Genomic DNA, 17,974 nt, shown 5'->3' with positions numbered 1-17,974 from the left:
CTGATATAATAGGGCCATATTGAACTATCCAAAGTTTAAAGAAATGGATCTTTTGAATGACAGTTAAATGAGCAGTGAGATCTGAAATTGCTTTTTCTTCTTTTCCCTCTCTCTTTCAGGTTTCGAGGACGCGTGAAGATATCTCGGAGGAGTTAAACTTTTTTTCTTTGAAAACAAATAAAATATGTTTTAAAAAAATCGACACATAAGGAATTTTTGAAGACATATCAGCATTTACTTATGAAGATATAGGTTACGGCAGAAGAGGAAGATGCGGAAGAGGAGACCCTACACCGGGGGACTTTACCAACAGTAACAGATGGCACAGTGCAAGGAAGATAAAAGAAGTAAAAAAAAACTGAAAAGATGTGATGAGACTGAACAACAGAACTTTTCTTGTTGAGACTTGAATTGTTAATTAAGCAACAAACTAACAAACAAAAAAGCAGCAACAACAAATAGATTTCTATATACATATTATATACACATATATATAAGGAAAGAGGCGCTTGTGGCTTTTACTATACTGGACAAATGAGGGTTAAAACTTGAAGATCAAGAAAAACAGTGGAAAAAAGAAGCTATTCTGTATGTCCACTGACAGACTTTCTTTCTCTTTCCCTCTTTCTCTTATTCTCTCACCGTCTCTCTCAGCAAGCGCAGAACTATGACTCTCGGAGGTCACTGAGGTTTCCATTAGCAACAGTAGAACTGCAAATCTTTCACCCATAAGGGACCAAAGGACCAAACATTTTTATTGTTCTGAACAGTAATATATAGTATTAATGATACTAATACTACAAACTACTACTAATAATATTACAAGTTAAACTTAAGAAGAAATACTAGCTTCAGGTTGAAAAAAGAGGAAAGGGGTTTTGGTTTCTTTTCCTTTTACATTTATAGCAACTGGGTTTGAGAATATTAAAACAAAACAGAAAAAAAATCGTTAAAAAAATGAAAAAAATGAAAAGCTATACTATTTTAGTGGCGTAGAATATGTGGGTTAGAGATTGTTTCGGGCATGTTCAGATCTGTTCTTTTGACGGTCATTACATCATCCACGGTATTTTATATCCAAACATTTCATCTCGGACTTGTGATTTATCAGTGTTACTGTGTTGTACGAATGACAACACAGCATTTGAAGCCATTGAAGCCCCATAAATTAGTGCCAAAAGTGACACGGTAACAACCTCTCCAGCCAAACGCAGACATACAGTATATTGAGCCATGTAACGCTGTCTTCTGTTCTTTCCAGCGGCCTTGTCAGGACATTGCATTTCCACAGTAATTGATTGTCATTGTGAATTCTCATCTTTCCCACTGAAGAGAAAGGCATTCCATGTCAGGGAAGTGGAGGCACCATCATTAAAGCATAGATAATACAGATAATCTGACCATAAAGCACTGTGGTAAAAGTGCCACCCGGGTGAGTGAGGATACGCAGCAGTAAAAACGCGCAGCATCTTTAACTGGTTAATAAAATCTACAAATTACCCTGACAATAGTTATAAAATTGCCATCCAAGTGTCGCAGTAGTGCCTGCCGGGTCCTGCCCTCTCCTGCTGCCAAGCTTCTCCAGCTGCTCTCAGCAGGGGGAGAGGACCCCGCACACACTCCCCTTTCCTCCCCTCAGTGCCACCACTTCTCTCTCTTAATAGGGACAATCAGTTTACGGGGGCCTGAGAGCTAACCCACAGCATAATTAGGATAATGCTAATATTGATCAGATGAGGAGCAGCACCGCCGGGCAAGAGATGCACAATCAATTACACATTGGCATTTTGAATGAATTGACTGACTGACAGAGTTCATAGATGGATGGGAGGGAGATGAAGCATTGTCTTTTCTCCCTCTCTCTGGCATGCATAGCCTCAGGGAGGATGTATCCCGAATTTGAAGCAGCACACGCTGTGGGACTGATGGGCACCGAATGGCAGCTATGGTTTGGAAACTCTTGCTTATAATTAACGATTGTTAGGAAGAGTCTATGTAGCATAGCTGTGACAAGATCAAGTCAAGAGCAACATGATGCACGCCCTTGTTTTGCATTTATCTTCAGCAGATTGAACGCGTTCTTCATTGAAGAGCAGGTGTATTCCTTCCAAAGGGCATAACAGCGCAGTTAAAGCTTGTACACCATGAGGAACAGCTTTGCATTACCAGCCTTAGGAGGTCAAATTAAGAGCAAAATGATCCATCAATTAGACAGCAGCAGGCCTGACTGTAAGTGCTGCTGCAGTAGCTGCTGCTGCTGCTTCAACAGGACGACAGCTTACTATTAGCACCAATCACACTTGGGTCCTGTACAGTGTGCTCGTGTCACATCACGCCCCATCGGATGTGATTTATCAAATAAACCGGCGTCACATAGAGCGACGCCGGGGGACACATCTTACACACAGATATCCGAGATGAAGTCTCTTGTTTATTCATTTGTTGTTGCTTTTCTGAATCTTTGTACTCTTCGTTGCCTTTTTGTGTCCATTTCAGCCTCAGAACTATGCCGTTTTTTCTTCTGCGCAGTCTTTGTTTAGGTTTTTTAAATTTATCAAGCATGCCATGTGCTCTGTGAAGCAGCCCTCGTCTGCTGAAGTCTCTGTGAGGCCTCTGTCCGGTAAACTTTAGACGCTGCATCGCCTCAGTCATGCAATTACAGCTCTATCTCTATTGCCCTATATATTGAGTCTGCACAGATGCAGCCTCTATGCCATTGTAATCTGTGCTGGTACAACAAATGCTGTTGCCAGAAAGGTCCCTTTTTCACTCTCAGTTGACCTCACTGAATATATCACTTCTTTGAATACAACCATAGCTATGGTACAGCCGCAGCTCAGCCATTTTGTTTGCCTGATTACCGGCTCACAGGATACATAGAAGCTCACACGGCATTATTAGCAATAGGTGTATCACTTTTCTTTGAAAGTCTGTGGCCAACAAACCGTTTGAACACGAGTTCAGAAAAATGCTACCAGTATTCACTGTAAAACATGCTGCTGTAAGCGATTGCAGGCAGTTTGTAAATGCTGTACAAAAGAAAGTCTTTTTTCTGCCTTTTCTCAATGCAGATTTGCTGAATCATACAGGCAAATCTGTTAGGAATAGCTGTCCATTTCATTTCCTCATGATGCTTTAAATGTGCTACATTCCTTTGAAAATACAATGGGTTAAATCTGTCAGACCATTTCCTACTAAGAAGCAAATATTCAGTAAATAATCATCAGTAGGATGAAGGGTGTGATTTTGCATTGCTGTATAACATTACCATTATAAGGAGGAGGGTAGATTCAGAGTAAAATGATATACAACAGGGTTTTTCAGTGAAAAGGTAGATTTTCAAATATATCTGCCAAACGAGAGCAGTTTTTCCTGGTGACTTACTGGAAGTTTCCTCTCACTTGTCAAAGCCTAGCACCTTTAGGAAGCTGTGATATATGACCTCCTATCCCCAGGCCATATAGGGCCTTATAAACCCACTCAAAAATCTTTTCTTATGGGATTTCAACTGGAGGGTTTTGTAAATTATTAAAATCAAATTAAATTTGGCCTTCACAACAGCTTGGGTAATGCAAATTAAAGATGCCAGCTGTGGCTGAAATTTAATGAGTTTGAAAGATGTTGAGTTAATTTCATTCTGCCGAGGAAAAAAAAAGTTGGATTGAACACTATTAAAACATTGAAGGTTTGTGGATGGATACAGTTTCCAGCTTACTGGGTTTACAGTTAGACCTATGAAATTTAATAGATCAAATGTGGGGTGATTTCATTTGCAAAGTTTCTGAATTTATTGGAAATCCACTTTGTGAAATGGCTCTAATTCTTATTCTCTGACAGGCTAAAGAGGAAATGGCAGTAATGATTGCCGCTGCACTAACATTGCTGCATGTTCTAAAGCTGGAGTTTTTCTTTCTCTTTTCTTTTTGATTTCTTTCTCTTTTTTTGGCATTGTTTTCATTGTTGCCTCCATTTTGTCATGTCATATTTGTCATCCTGCCATTGTGCCCTTTCAATCTCTGAGCATGCTCAATAGGGGGACTGGGGGCTTAAAGATTATGATTATGGTACTACTCGTATTAACAATATGATTCTTTATGGTTTGAATGCTAAGGATAGTAGCTTATTATAAATATGAAATCTGTATATTATGGAAAATCAGCACAGGACCTTTCTTTAGGTACATATAGGTTAGGTTTTGAAACGGGTGGGGGGGTCGGGGAGGGGAGGGTTTCGCTTTATAAAGATGTTAAATTTCTGGTTTCTCAGCACAAGCATACAAAAACATATAAACAGAAGTATTGAGTCTGTTACGTAGACTTTACTGACACACAGGGCGCAAAAGGAGGAATCTCAGTACTATTCTCTGAACCTGGAGGAGAAAATACTGTTTACAGGTTGTTGTGTTTTATTTTTTAAAGAGAAGAGCGCCACCTGTCTTTGTGACAGTGTCAGTACAGCATGGATTAACTGACATGGAAAGCAGTACCTTTTTATAAGAAAAAAAAAAAGAAACTATGTGTTCTGTAATAGCCTGAGAAACCAAACGTTTTTTCCCCTGTTGAAATTTCTTAAATACTTGCTGCTTAGATTACTTCATATTAATGACTGATGATTTAATAATTTTATAATTATTTATTTGGTCAAGTGCTTAACTTGATTGCAGTTTATTTATTTATTTATTTATTTATTTATTTACATATTTATTTATTTGTTTACTTATTTATTTATTATTGTTCATTTAGTTATTTATTTGACAGTATATTTATTACTTTTTTTGTTTTATTTTATTTTATGATTATGTTAAGATAAAGAAATGTATCAAAAAGAAATGCTTATTGGGGCTTTTCTCTCTTTCTCTCCTTTTTTTTCCAATTTTACAATAAAAGTTCAAACTGGAATTACATTGAGTGGAGTGCATAACCACAATGCAAAGCGAGGGGGAGTTGTTGCATAAGAAACTGCTCCCCCAGGCGTCCGTCTACGTCCCAAGGACCTTGACTACTCTCTGGTACAGATGTTGCAACTTTTTTACAGCCCTGCCACCTCTGAGTCTGTTATTGACGCCTTATCAGTGGTGGGTGATGCAATTATGATGATCACAAGTAGTGTCACTGCCCTTTAGCAGATAACCGACATCCTGCCAAACACATACAGCCTTGGCTTTTTCAACGTATGTTTTATTTATCATACATTTGGAATGAGCATGTTCTGGGTGTACATGCGATAGGATGCAGCTGCTGTTGCCCATCAGATAGCACTCTACAATTCACACAACGCCATAAAATTGTGCAAGCTTTAAGAGAACAAAATGTACCCATTTCATACTTATATGGAAACTCAATGGGGCAGTATGCAGGATGATTTAGATTATCTGTCACTGTGCAGGCTGAAGGCCCATTGGTTTGCCAGTGAGCAGGTCACCTGATGTTGGCCTGTTTCAACAAGCTAAAGCGGAGATATGTGTGGGGACATATATGATGAGTAAAGAATATAAAAACAAGCACCGGTGCTGAATGTGTCACATGAGTACCAGATATTTCTCAGTTGGAAGATATAATGGATCATGTAATGGCTGTAAGACCAGGAAAAGAATAAGTCATTGACAAGCAGGAAGCTGTAAATTGATATTGCCTAAAGGAGGTGAGGTATCAGTCACATTTGCATAACTACCGCATTGCTTTGATGCCAGAAGCCAAAAATCTGTTGCAATACCTCCTGACAGTTGCCCTGCCGCCTGCACATACACCTTAATGGCAAAATAATGCACATCTTTTTCATACATCAGAGGGCTCTCTGGCAACTGAGGCAGCAGGACTGTGACACTACATTCACATTTTGGAGAGAAGAGATAGATATTTAAGAAGGGGAGGGGCAAAAAGGTAGAACCACTGGCTCATGAAATAAATTGTCCCAATTACAATAAAGTGTGGCTCTTGGTCAGTGTGCGCGGCAGGCAGTTCATCTTTATTACAATCAGTTAATGAAAATCAATCCCCCTCCTGATAAACTCTTATCTCCACGGCCTTTGCGCGCCCCTCGTGCGGGGAGATAATAAATTAGGGTAATATTGCCTTTGATGAGGGAGTGAATTGCAAATTATTGTAACTTTCCAAGATTTATGATGCAGATGCTTAATTTCCGAGCTGGGTTTTTCGGGGCATCAGGGTGCCAGGGGGCCATTTGTTAAAAGTTTGGTGACACAGACTCGTTAATAAAAATACACACTCAGACAGCCAGGTGTTCTCAGCTGTTCTGTACTGTTACAGTAGCAGTGGAAACACTGCTGAAATGGCAGGAAGTCTTACATTGTAGGATTCGTATGCCATTTCCCTTTAGTTTACATATAGCAGAGAATGCATATTGAGAGACAAAAACCCAGGGGATGCAATGTGTTTACTAAAGTAGGGCTGCCAATCATACAGTGTTACTTTTTTTCTCCATTCTCTATCACACAAGCCAGGAGCATATGATTTGATATGTAGGTCAATACCCATTCTGGAGTGAGGCAGTGGGTGAGATATGTCTAGTTGCTTGCTGTCACTCTGATTATTGAGGAGACACTGAAAGATTGAGTTGGTCAGGTATGAGAGAGCCTGCGGTATGAGATAGCTGCGTAATCGCTGTGACTGGAATCATCTAACAATCACACACATGCACCCATGTGTGCATGGATGGCCACCCATGGGCTCACGCACGCACACACACACACAGTGCCAGAGAGATGAATAACATCTTGGTCTTTCTTCTGCAGCAGTGACCCATGTAACAGAGTGTAATGTATGTGTATGTTAAATGTCTTTTACTTAGTGCAACAATCAGGCTCTGAGTGCATCATTAAGCAAAATGTTTTTGCGTGGGTGGGTTAGGGGGCATTATGAGTCATCAAGGTGATCGTGTTAAGAACCAGTAGTGAGGCTGAATGCAAAAACAGCCTCGCTCATAAGAACAGCTGAATGAGCTCACGACGGCTCTGGGTGACCAACATTCATCATTTGGTGTACTTATGTGCATCAGTACGTCTAACGGTCTAAGTGGCTATGCATTTGAATGCAACAGTATTTTTTTTTTTTTTTTTTTTTTTTTAACCACAGCCTGTTTGTGCCACATGCACAATGTGTTTTCAGCATTTGCTCGACACATTTTCAGTCATCCAACTCTGCATTGTTAATGCCGTTACTGACCTTGGGAAATAAACGCTGTTCATAGTACAATATGTACAGTAAATATCTGTCACTTCCAATCTCCTCTCTAACTTAGCAGTGATATCTTCAATAACAACAGCAAAGTAATTTTAAACACCATAATGCTTTTAAAACTTAGTGCAGATATCCGGAACACTTAATCGTGTTGTAATACAAAAGTCTATCCTTATCAAGGCCACCTCATTTAAGTCTAAGGAACACCTTGTATTAAGACAGCCATCAATCTAGCTATTATCAATCAAGGAGAGGACTCACACACCACTATCTATTTATCTTGCCAAGTGCTCTATTAATATCAAATTAATTTCCCCATTGAGAGTATCAATCACTCCAGCAGTTTTTTTCTCAACTCATTAGCTTGGTAATTGTCCTTGTTTACAAGGGAAAGTCAAGACAAGATGGCTCAGAGAGGGTGGATGGGCGATCCATACAGGCTTGAGCAGTTGCCTGCAAACTCATGGCACAGCTTCCATGCTAATATGTGAATCAGACTGTAGAGTTTGAAATTATCCCTCTGTGCCACTTTTTTAACTATACTTCCTCTGTGCTTTGGGAAACAGAAAAGAGTTTTTGAATCTCAATCTGGAAAAAAAACTACCATTTCACTTTGCCCTAATTCAGATGTTCACAAGTTGTCAAAAAACTCACCTCCTGTCAACAGAATCACAGGCCAATCTCACATTGGGGTTATATAAGGCTCGTTGTTGCTGCCTGACAGTGCTGTCAGATGACTGCATCTCAAAAGATGACATGAATCAAGACAAGGCCTGGAGCTCTTTAACTCGGTTTAAAATTATAACACACTCACACAAAACACAGTTTATGACTTAACTGCAAACACACATTGAGAAGAGTTGCCATGTGTTTATGGGATGAAAAATGATAAGATTAAAGGAGAGGCTTGGCCAACGTTGTAAATGCCAAGATAGCCGGGTTGTATAGAAACACAACCATTAAAAGTCCCAATTGAAGCCATATACCTGTCAATGTGTTAACTATAGCGCTTGCTTGCCCTGTGCTGCCTCCCCAAGACAAGATTGTAAGTGACAGTTTTTACCACCAATCCACAATTACCTCCCTCCTTCTCGTTTTCGCTCTCCATCTCCGCTCTTCCTCATATTGGGAATAAGGGCGATGAAGCACAGCCACCCAAAGATTTGATTTTGGCCATCTGGAATGTGCTAAACATGTAATGGTAAATGTGGGTAAAAATGGTGACACATTTCATCACCGTCATCAGCTATCTCCCAAAACCACACGGCTAGCTGGAGTGTCTTCTTGATTTGACGAAATAGGACATGGAGAGATTGAGTGAGTGAGTGAGTGAGTGAGCATGATAGAATGTGTGACGAAGACAGAGATAAAGAGGTGATCAAGTGCAAGAAGAAAGCCTAGTTCCGACACAGTCTTTCTGAGCAGTGTTAAGATCAAATGACATTCTGCTCAGGTTATTCAAAATAAAAGTTAAACCTGCAATTCACTTAAGTCAGTGTTCATTCTCAGTGATGTCTTCAGACTGGATGCAAGACCTTATTAATCAAAACATCTGGATTGAAACTAAAATAAATTGATGCCATCTTTGTCTCTGATCACAGCAAAGCACACCGTTCATATGAAGCACAAATATCAGTATCTTGTATTGTTGTTGATTCTAACCTGATGTTAACCACAGGCTAAATCCTACTTGGAGCCCTGCAGTGCTCTGGCAGACAAAAGCAAAGCCAGCAGCCAGCTCAGCACTGAGAGGTATCACCTACAGGGACTGAGAACATGCCGTGAATCCCTGCAGCTCCCTAACCAGCTTGTCCAAACCGTCTCTTTATCCTCATGGACTGCGGACCAAGCGGGGATATATAGCTTTGCAAGCAGAGAATTATAAGATCGGAGGTCTTGATCATGGTCAGTGATACGCTGAATTTCTATATAATTAATAACTCTTAGTTTGTAGTATCATGCAGGTTGATGGAGATCCTTAGAGAACAAATTAACAGTGATTTATAGAGGTAGAAAAAAAAATCCTATATAATCAGACCCAGTTTGACCCATGAATACAACTGATTAAATATTAATAAATGTATAAAGCTATTAATCAGTTGAACAAGATACTAGAGAATTAAGAGTGACAAGAAAGAGGATAAGCAAAGCATCGTCAGGAGTGTCCAACACTTTAATACAGAAAATTACAGATACAGTACAACACATATTAGTTTACTTTTCTCAAAATAACCTAACTAATCACAACAAATGTAAAGCATATTACAGTTAAAACGTCTATACACAGGCAAATGTACACAATATAAAACACATATATACACTCTTTCAATATATTATTATATAGAGATTTGTTTGTTTTTTCAACCTTAAAACTGGAAGCCAAGCAGCTTGAAGAGGGAGTGTTTCACTGAAGTGATAGAAATATCACACTTGAGTACAGTGAACTGTTGAGAATAGCACAGCAAAACATTATACATTATGGATAGGTAGTTTTTACATACAGTTGTTGGATCCTGTGTAATTAGTATGCCAATTATTACAAAAAAGAAAAGGAAAAAAAAAAAAACAGAACACTGAAATTACCCGGACTTGGAGTGTTGACCATTAAGTGCTATAGATATTACTGGATTATACAGGATCTAATAACCAAAGAGACATCTCTGCACAAAAAGACCATTTTTAACATATTTAAGTCTATACATGATGAAACCATGACCCGTTTTGAAGTTGTGCACTGTGATGAGTTTCTCAGTGGATATATTTACAAAATCATTCTGATTAGCTGCCTTGAGGTCAGCACAGACAAGCATGCTTTGAGTTTCACATTTTAAAAGACTCTGTTTATCTGTTTTAATCCAATTTACAAGTGTTGGGTGAAAATGACATAAGAATTTCATACTTAACCCTCAATCAAAGCCTCATGATTGCATGCATTCAGTTTGAAGTGGTCTACGTATCAGTCCACAGAAAATGCAGCCGCGGCAGAAAATGGCATCTTTTGTGAGTGCTAAATCCTTCAAATGACAAACAGGAACAACATTCACAAATGCAAAACATACACAAAAACAATTATATATGTTTGAGGTCTAACGGCACTCTATCCTCAAGCTGGTAATGCTTCCACTTTGTGTTTGTTTACATGTTTCTCTCTTTTTTTATTTATATATATTTTTTTTCTTACAAAAGCAGCAGAATGAGGAGTAGGAGTGGGAGCAGGGAGCGGGTGCTGGTTGCTGCTGTGGCCAGCGTGTGTGACACCCCTTGGTTGTAAAGACGAGGAGTCCTTGGGGAATTCTGCTTCAGTTTACTGGGAGGCAGTGCCTTTAAATCCTCCAGAGCACCGTAGGCTGCCATGGAGAACTCAGGGTCTCCTGTGGTCAGCAAGTCAAACACACAGGACTGGAAATACACATCCTCCACCTGGAGAGTCTCTCTACACTTGGCCGTGGCCCGCTCCACCGTATAGATCTGGTGGGGGGGACGCAAGGGCCCTAGCTCTGTGTTGGTGCCCTGCCCAGGGCCAGACAGGCGAGGGTGCTGAGTCTGGCGGCCCAGCATGTACTCTTTGATGAGCTCGTTGTTCGGGCAGCCATGCAAGCAAAGCTGCAGCCCGCCATTGTCCTCAGAGAAGTCCAGGGTATCCTCCGGCATGCGGATGGCAAAGGTCAGGTAGCTGCCCACACGCCGGACAATGATGGAGGTGCCGATGTAGCGGGCCTGGATCTTCACCTGCCGGCCTGCTCCAGAGCCACCCCGCTCTACGATCGTCAGGCTGCCGCTCTCACCACCGCTGCGTGTCCCATCCTGAAAGGCCAGGGGCAGGTCTTCAGTGGTGGCCTGGTACACCTTCTGATCTGTGCAGCCGTGGTACGACTTGAAGATCACCGTGATCTGAAATGGGGGGAAACATAAGAGCTGTCTTAATTAATGGTGTAAATGACAATGCAGTTCAGCATATGATAATTTAACTTCACAGACTGAAGACTTTTTCCATAAATAGTATAACTGCTAAATAAGATAGCATGTTTCTTCTTTGTATAAATGTAATGGTAGGCTTCACATCGCTCGTAATTGGTAAGATTCTGCTAGTCTTATGTCAGAATAGTACCACTAACTGCCACAAGGTGGTAGCAGCACACCAAAAATGTCAACAGCCTGTGGAGGGCACTCCTTGATAGGAAATACTACTTGGTGTTTTCTGATTTTAAAACCCACACTCGGCTTTTTTCCTGTTGGACTGACTGTGATTTACTCTCTGGTGTAATATGATGGCAATAACCACATTTATACAGATGGCTGTTTAGAGGGTTGTTGTCAACGGTTGGAATGTTTCAATGAAACAAATAGAGCTCAAATGAACCACAAAGTGCCCGTAAGTGTGTGGTCTTCACCTATCCATTCTTCCCGAAAACAAATTACTAATAATGCCAGAAGCGATGGCAATAACTGCAGCACTCTTCCCTGAATGTAGGATCAAATACAAAGACAACTGTCTCCATGCCTCATGACTCCATAAATCTTCTATCTGTTTCACTGCGTCAGCACCGTTCAGTGCCTGCTCAATGACTAACTTCAATTTGTATTCCAGCCTAGATTTGAAAAATTGGAGCCTCACCTCCATTTCTTCAAAGCAACCTGACAAAGTGGAGGCTGTGGTAAAGTTTACAGTTACGGGGATACTGTATTTGATTGACTATTTCCTGTCTTAAGTCTGACACTTGAAAACAACTCCAAAGCTCGGTGGGGGCATGTGGGTACTGGCACAGGCATACCCAGACTACAGGTTTGCATTAGTCTCCCCACCCAGTACACACTGGAAATTCCTTTGAAATAGTTTGTTCTGAAATCCCTGCACTCTCAGATGTGTAGCCTACTTCAAAGAAATTTTATGCAATGTGGCATAGTTTGTTTGCATGGCCCAAGCAGTTTCCTTATTCTCTAAGAGGGAGGGGTGAGAATTTAAATTTAAATTGGTTAGGTTAGGAAAGTCAGTGATATTACCATTTAAACTGATGGGGAAAAGAAATGCATTGTTTCTACCTAAAGATTCAATTATTACCAAAGCAGCCTTGTATCATTTCATGGATGCATTAGTTTGTTCTTAGTGAGCCTTGCAAATGAAGCTGAACTGGAGTAGTTAATAGAGATAAAAATATGGTGATAGTTTCAACAATGGAAAGACCAGCTGATTTAATTACTGGCATCAAAAAAGCCTTTGCTGCCGTCCAATTATTTTCTTATTTTTCCACATTATTCCATATTTACACAAAAAGGGCCCAGTTAATTATTTGACCAGAGGGGTGAAAAAAACATTCCAGATTGTGGTGGTGGAGGAAAATGTTTGAGCGAGCGTTAATCACTACCATATGACCACCCATGTGTTAAAGGTAGAGCGCTCAAGCATGTCTGTGATTCAACACCACTGAAGGACTCCCTCCTCTCTCCTATCCCAGCAGATCTGAAGGAGCTGCAAGACAGAAGGAATGCTGGAGGCTGCAGAGGCACCATAGACTGACAACTAACTCACTTTGATACTTCAACAAAATTCTTGAGCTAGCAAGTTTCAGCTGGAAAATAGGCTGCTCATGTATTGCACAAGACACAATGTCTACTAGTGCTGACACATTAGTCAATCATTCGATAAGCTGATCACCAGAATTAATCAACTATAATTTTGATCACCAATTTATCAGTTATAAAGTAACAATGAACATTTGCTGGTTAGATTTTCACCTTCTGTTTCATATGGCAATAAAATGAATACTTTGGTGTTTTTTTGACTGCTGACCAGGCTAAGTAAGCAATTTCACTAAGGGCTCTGGTGGCTCGTAATAGGCATCTCATTATTTTTAACATTTTAGAGTATTAACTGACTGATTAAAAATATAACCATTAGAATAATTAACAATGAAAATAAACCATTTTGTTGTTTATTTAGGCATAAAAAGGTTGTGGTAAGAGATTAAGTCATGATTTTAACAGTACTAACACCATATCTGGCAAGTGCTGGTTCTAAAGCACTGTAACAACTGCTAAGTTGTGCTGGACAGCTCTCTTTTATTGCCTGGAAAGTTACCAGTGCATGAGTCTCTGAACCACTCTTACCTTGCTGGTTGCCGTAGCACTGGACCCTAGGACGACTGGCACATTGGTCACCTGCACTGACAGGAAGCGGTTATCAATCAGAGGCCAGGCCCCTTCTACCTTGCAGGTCTGAAACTTATCCCGGAAAGTCCGTAAGTGGGGGTCTCCGAATAATCCACAGTGGGCGTATTTCTTTTGCTGGCCGGCCTGGCCCGAGACCAGGACCCGGTTCTCATAGTCGCACAGCTCAGACACGGCGGGTCGAGATGTACTGGGGACCTTGGCAGAGGAAGTGGGCCCATCGCTGGAACAGTTGTGCTGGGAGAATAACTCCTTAATGCGGAAGACAGCCGAGTGGTAAACCAGGTCACCCCTGCAACTGCGCGCTGTGCGTCGAGTGCACAGAGCGTAGGCCCGCAGGGCAATGCAGTAGTCCACGTCCAGAGGAAGCTCTTCCTGCAGACCACTAGAGGGTGAAGTCGAAGCCACGTACTCTGCATTGCAGCGCTGGATTCGACACTGCTGGCAGTTAGCTGAAACGCAAGAACAGGGGGATTATCACCATTTTGCATGTAAAAATGTTAGTTTAACATCAATATAGTGTAAATAGTGATATTAGTAAACAAAAAGTATTACAAATCTGCTTTCTCTGCTTGTTTTGCACTAACAACCTCGCTATTTGTGAAACAACAGTGATGGTTACCTTTACTCTCAAACTTAGATTGTATGATCTGAATTGGATTTACAAAAAAAAAAGTTCACTACTTATAAGAATTATACAATCCACTTGCCATTAGGGTACATGATATTAGATTTTTTCCTCATAGCCAATATGCCAATATTTTCTGACTCTTTTGGCTGAGTGCTGATACTGATATATTCAGGTTTTTTTTTTTTTTTTCCCACCTAATTGTAGAGAACATCAAGTCTATCCTGTAGTGGAATTAGCATTTTATGCCAACTCTTATCCTGATGGCCCACTGGCAAATACAGACATGAAAAACAATGTGTTTCATAATGTACACATTCACTGGAGAAAATAAGAAAACTACTTCATCTTAGGTTATGTAAAACGGGTCATGTTTATTTTTTATAGGAATGCATGATAATGGATTTTTTGCGGATATCCAATATTCTGTTGTTCATCTTAAAGCCTTTGCAGGCCGATACCAATGACGTGCTGATAATATGCTGCTACTTCCTATTTAAGATTAAGGATAAATTACCCTAGTATGGCACTTTAGGCAGCGGAGTGAAAACTTTTCCACCGCCAAGTTTACCTCAATCAGGAGAGCCATTAAAATCGAAATAGGTGAGCCCACAAGGCCATGATCCCATACTGTGCTAAAGAGTCAGTCAAAACTTATTTCCCCCGACTAGCCCTCGCAGAAATAGCATGCAGCCTCACTGTAGGAGGAAACCAACCCGTGTAGTTTGCCTAAGGGTGTTGAATGTGGTTTGGCTGTTGCTGAGGCAATATAAGTCCATTAAGCTCCACTGCATGGCACGACATTGCTTAGTCTATAGGGCCAGCTAACTGCACACCCAAGAGAAAGATCATAAAGAGCCATGCTTGTTCAGTGAAGGGGGGTGGGAGGGTGGGGGGGTATTCGTCAACAAGCTACAACTCAGGATATTTGTGCAGTATAGCCTAAAATCTGGACTTCCTGTCAAGTTATGACTCAGAGATGGGATATTTATTATCAGTACGGAGCTATGACAACTTTAGTGGGTGAAAAGTGGGGAAGATTAATCATCAATTTCATTTGAGCTGTGGATTGTTTTAAGATGCACAGAAATGATAGGATATTAACTTCTGCTGCATATTGTCCATTTGCTAGGCCTATGTCAAACAGAAAACAACTCAACACCAGGCAGCGTCCACATATCCATCACTTTTAGTGCAAGACTCAATTACAACACTGCTTTTCTGTTTACTCCAATAGCCGATCTAATCTCTGAACACACTGGACAAAGGCAGAAAGATAAGCATGGAGATATAAATCTGGCTGCACGTGAATCTTTCACACCATTTCTTCCCCCTCACACAGCTCTCCATTGTGGATGTATTGTGGATGCATGACAAATGATGAATGCATCTCACAGTCACTGCACTTAGACATGAGCCCAGATAAAACTGAGAAGGAGTGTGAGAGGTCAAGTTAGAGGCATTTTACACCCCTCCTCTGAATTCCACCAAGCCTCCCCCATCTAGCAGCGGGGTCACCCAAGTCTGCTTTGATTGACACTTTTTGACAATCACTGCCTACACAGTCATCAACAACCATGCACCTCCCTAAAGGGTCTTTATGTCTGGCCACTTAGTAGGCTACCAACAAATGTGATGACCATGTGGGAAAGATGAAAAAAGTAGAAAGGCAAACAGCCCACACAAAAACAAAAACATTGCCGCTAGCATATTATAAACTAGTTTTATGTGTTTGATAGAAAGATAGAGAGAAAAGTGCTGTATTTTTCTGGTTTGAAACTAATTTTTGCACACATACCAAAGGATGCAGTTAGAATATAACAATTCAACAGCCACTTAATAGCCACTTATCCCCTCCACAACACAAGTATCTGTGTCTAGGGCCATGTCAAAATTAATTCTAACACAGGATTAAAAGCAACAGTATATTGTCTCAAACTCTAATTAAGACACTTTCTCATCTATTATGATAAAGAGACATGGTAGATTGGCATATTCTAAAATTAAAGTGGTTAGTCTTGGTCAGACTTTTTTTTTTTTTTTTTTTTTTTTTTTTAATTCACCTTGGCAGGTCAAATTTCACAAACTTTCTGGGCAACATAAAGACATTAAAAAATTATAATCAACCATTATTTTAATAAGATTAAGCAATAACACTTCAACCAATACTAATGGCTACCTTTTAGCAAATATGCCCTTTGCATATTTAAACTAAGGCAGCTTTGTCTTCCTTATAGGGTTCAGTTCCTATAAGTTGTTAAAGAAGAGCCAAAACAATGTGGCTCTACACCACAGGGGCCCGAAATGGGGTCCGCGGACCTCTGGGGGGTCCTTAGAGGGACTCCAGTGGATTACTTTAATTTCAGTACTGTTTCTCTATATAGAGTTTAACACAATAAGTAGACTAATCATTTTGATGATGGGTTTCACTGCCTTCTCAACAGCTACAGTATGGGTTGCTGTAGGCTACCAGATTATAACCCCTTAAAATGTTCCTCTGATGGGGCTCTCTAAGTCCACTAATGTGGGTCCGTGGACTGAGGTGTGTAAACTATGGGGGTCCTTAAAAATAACTGTAAAAACAAAAATAAACAATCAAGGTGGATCCCAGCCTTCTTTAAAAAAATAATAAGATGATATAGACCCAACAGGTTGGCAACAAAGTATTAAATCTGCAAAACTATCCAAAGAAAACACGCTGCTTCGTGTGGCTGTGGCTTCGCAGTGTTTGGGAAGAGGAGCGACCAACACGTTCAGGGCCGAGAAGTTGGACCCCCATGCATCGTAGCCAACAAATGAAGCATGAGTGAGGAAAAACACCGTGAACGACTTCACCTCACCAACATCCTAATCTGTTTAAGTCGTGTGTAGCTGCTACACTCACACAAATATTAAAAGCCACCACTCCGTTTTAGTTTAGCTGTATTTTCTGGTGAACACAAACGTCTGAGTTTTCTTTGGAGTAACTGCGGGACGCCAGTTGCTATCGGGCTAACGTTATGCTAACTGGGAGCTTAGCTTTCCCTTCGCCCAACTTGGTCGAAACTTTTCCCAGCAGCGGTATTTGTGCATGGTAAAGGCAAGAAAACTGTTCGGCGTGTCGTGACTAATTGTTTAGTGATGCTGTGTTGTGTGGGAAAAGGCGGAAAAAAATGCCCAAAGGTGTCAGAAAAGTAGGTTAACTCGTGCTGCTCGGCTCGCGTAGCCAGCTAGCGATATAACTCAGTAACAAGACATTACTTTGTCCCAACAACGGGCAGGATACTTTTTCAACAACAGCGACCTGTCTCCTTCTTTTATCACGAAACTTTCAAAACTTATTCAAATAAAACAGTTAATACTTTAGATGTTGTGAATCGTTACGGCTTCAACCCGAACGCCAGGAAAAGTTGTTGTTTTTCCATCCCCAACTCCAAGCCCATTCCCAGGGTGCGGGGAAACTGTTTAGCATGCAGACTGGAGGAGCACGGATTTCAAAGCCTTACCTGGTCGAAACAGCAGCGAAAGTAAAACCATCGTCAGTGTTATACAGTCCCAAAGCTGCCGCTTAGCCGAGTTTGGAGGTCCGCTTCTCCCCATACCAATCCATTCAGTTAGAATGGAGTTCCTCGACTGCTTCTCATCGACGCTGTGGCTGCGGGAAATCAGACAAATATTCGTCTCCCTTCCCAAGCGCTGTCATTCAAAAGGGGCCCCTGTCTTCAGGGCGGCTCTACGGGGAGGGGTCTAAAGTGTAGACGGGGCCCAGAGGTGATTGTTGGCCAATGAAAGACTAATTATTCACTAACCACTTGATATTTACATTTAGCGGTAATTACCGGGATGAGGCCAATGGAAAGTGCCGCCAACAATAGTGGAGAGTGTGTGAAATTATTTCTATGATGAACTAATAATTGAAAGACCACAATGCATAGTTTTAAAAATGGCCCAGCTATCTATAATCTATCTATATCTATGTTATGTGCGATGGTAAGGAATCGTGAAG

At 40.8% G+C, this 17,974-nt stretch overlaps 2 protein-coding genes across 8 annotated transcripts in view; one reads left to right on the top strand and one right to left on the bottom strand.

Annotated features, from left to right (window-relative positions):
- Positions 1–4,190, top strand: part of celf5a (cugbp, Elav-like family member 5a) — a 205,296-nt gene extending 201,106 nt beyond the window's left edge. For all 7 annotated transcript variants that reach the window (XM_030049947.1, XM_030049946.1, XM_030049942.1 and 4 more), the window contains one exon: positions 120–4,190. The gene's annotated coding sequence lies outside the window, so the exon portion shown is untranslated. The remainder of the gene's footprint in view (positions 1–119) is intronic.
- Positions 4,191–9,348: 5,158 nt separating this feature from the next.
- On the bottom strand, positions 9,349–17,703 carry rgmd (RGM domain family, member D). The gene is made up of 3 exons (XM_030050336.1): positions 17,475–17,703; positions 13,302–13,813; positions 9,349–11,087 (listed from the first exon to the last, which is right to left on the bottom strand). Exons 1-3 carry the CDS (start codon positions 17,566–17,568, stop codon positions 10,374–10,376), a joined length of 1,320 nt encoding a protein of 439 aa, XP_029906196.1. The 5' UTR covers positions 17,569–17,703; the 3' UTR covers positions 9,349–10,373.
- Positions 17,704–17,974: the final 271 nt, after the last annotated feature.

The sequence above is a fragment of the Myripristis murdjan genome, chromosome 4 (assembly GCF_902150065.1).
Source record: "Myripristis murdjan chromosome 4, fMyrMur1.1, whole genome shotgun sequence".
NCBI lineage: Eukaryota > Metazoa > Chordata > Actinopteri > Holocentriformes > Holocentridae > Myripristis > Myripristis murdjan.
Note: the sequence above shows the minus strand (reverse complement) of the source record. Positions and strands in the feature narration are given on the sequence as shown.

Excerpts from the sequence above, each read along its gene's own strand:
- rgmd (XM_030050336.1), bottom strand. The coding sequence starts at position 17,568 with ATGGGGAGAAGCGGACCTCCAAACTCGGCTAAGCGGCAGCTTTGGGAC. Across the intron at positions 13,814-17,474 it reads TTCGCTGCTGTTTCGACCAG|CTAACTGCCAGCAGTGTCGA; the intron begins GTAAGGCTTTGA and ends CTTGCGTTTCAG. Across the intron at positions 11,088-13,301 it reads GTGCTACGGCAACCAGCAAG|ATCACGGTGATCTTCAAGTC; the intron begins GTAAGAGTGGTT and ends CCCCCATTTCAG.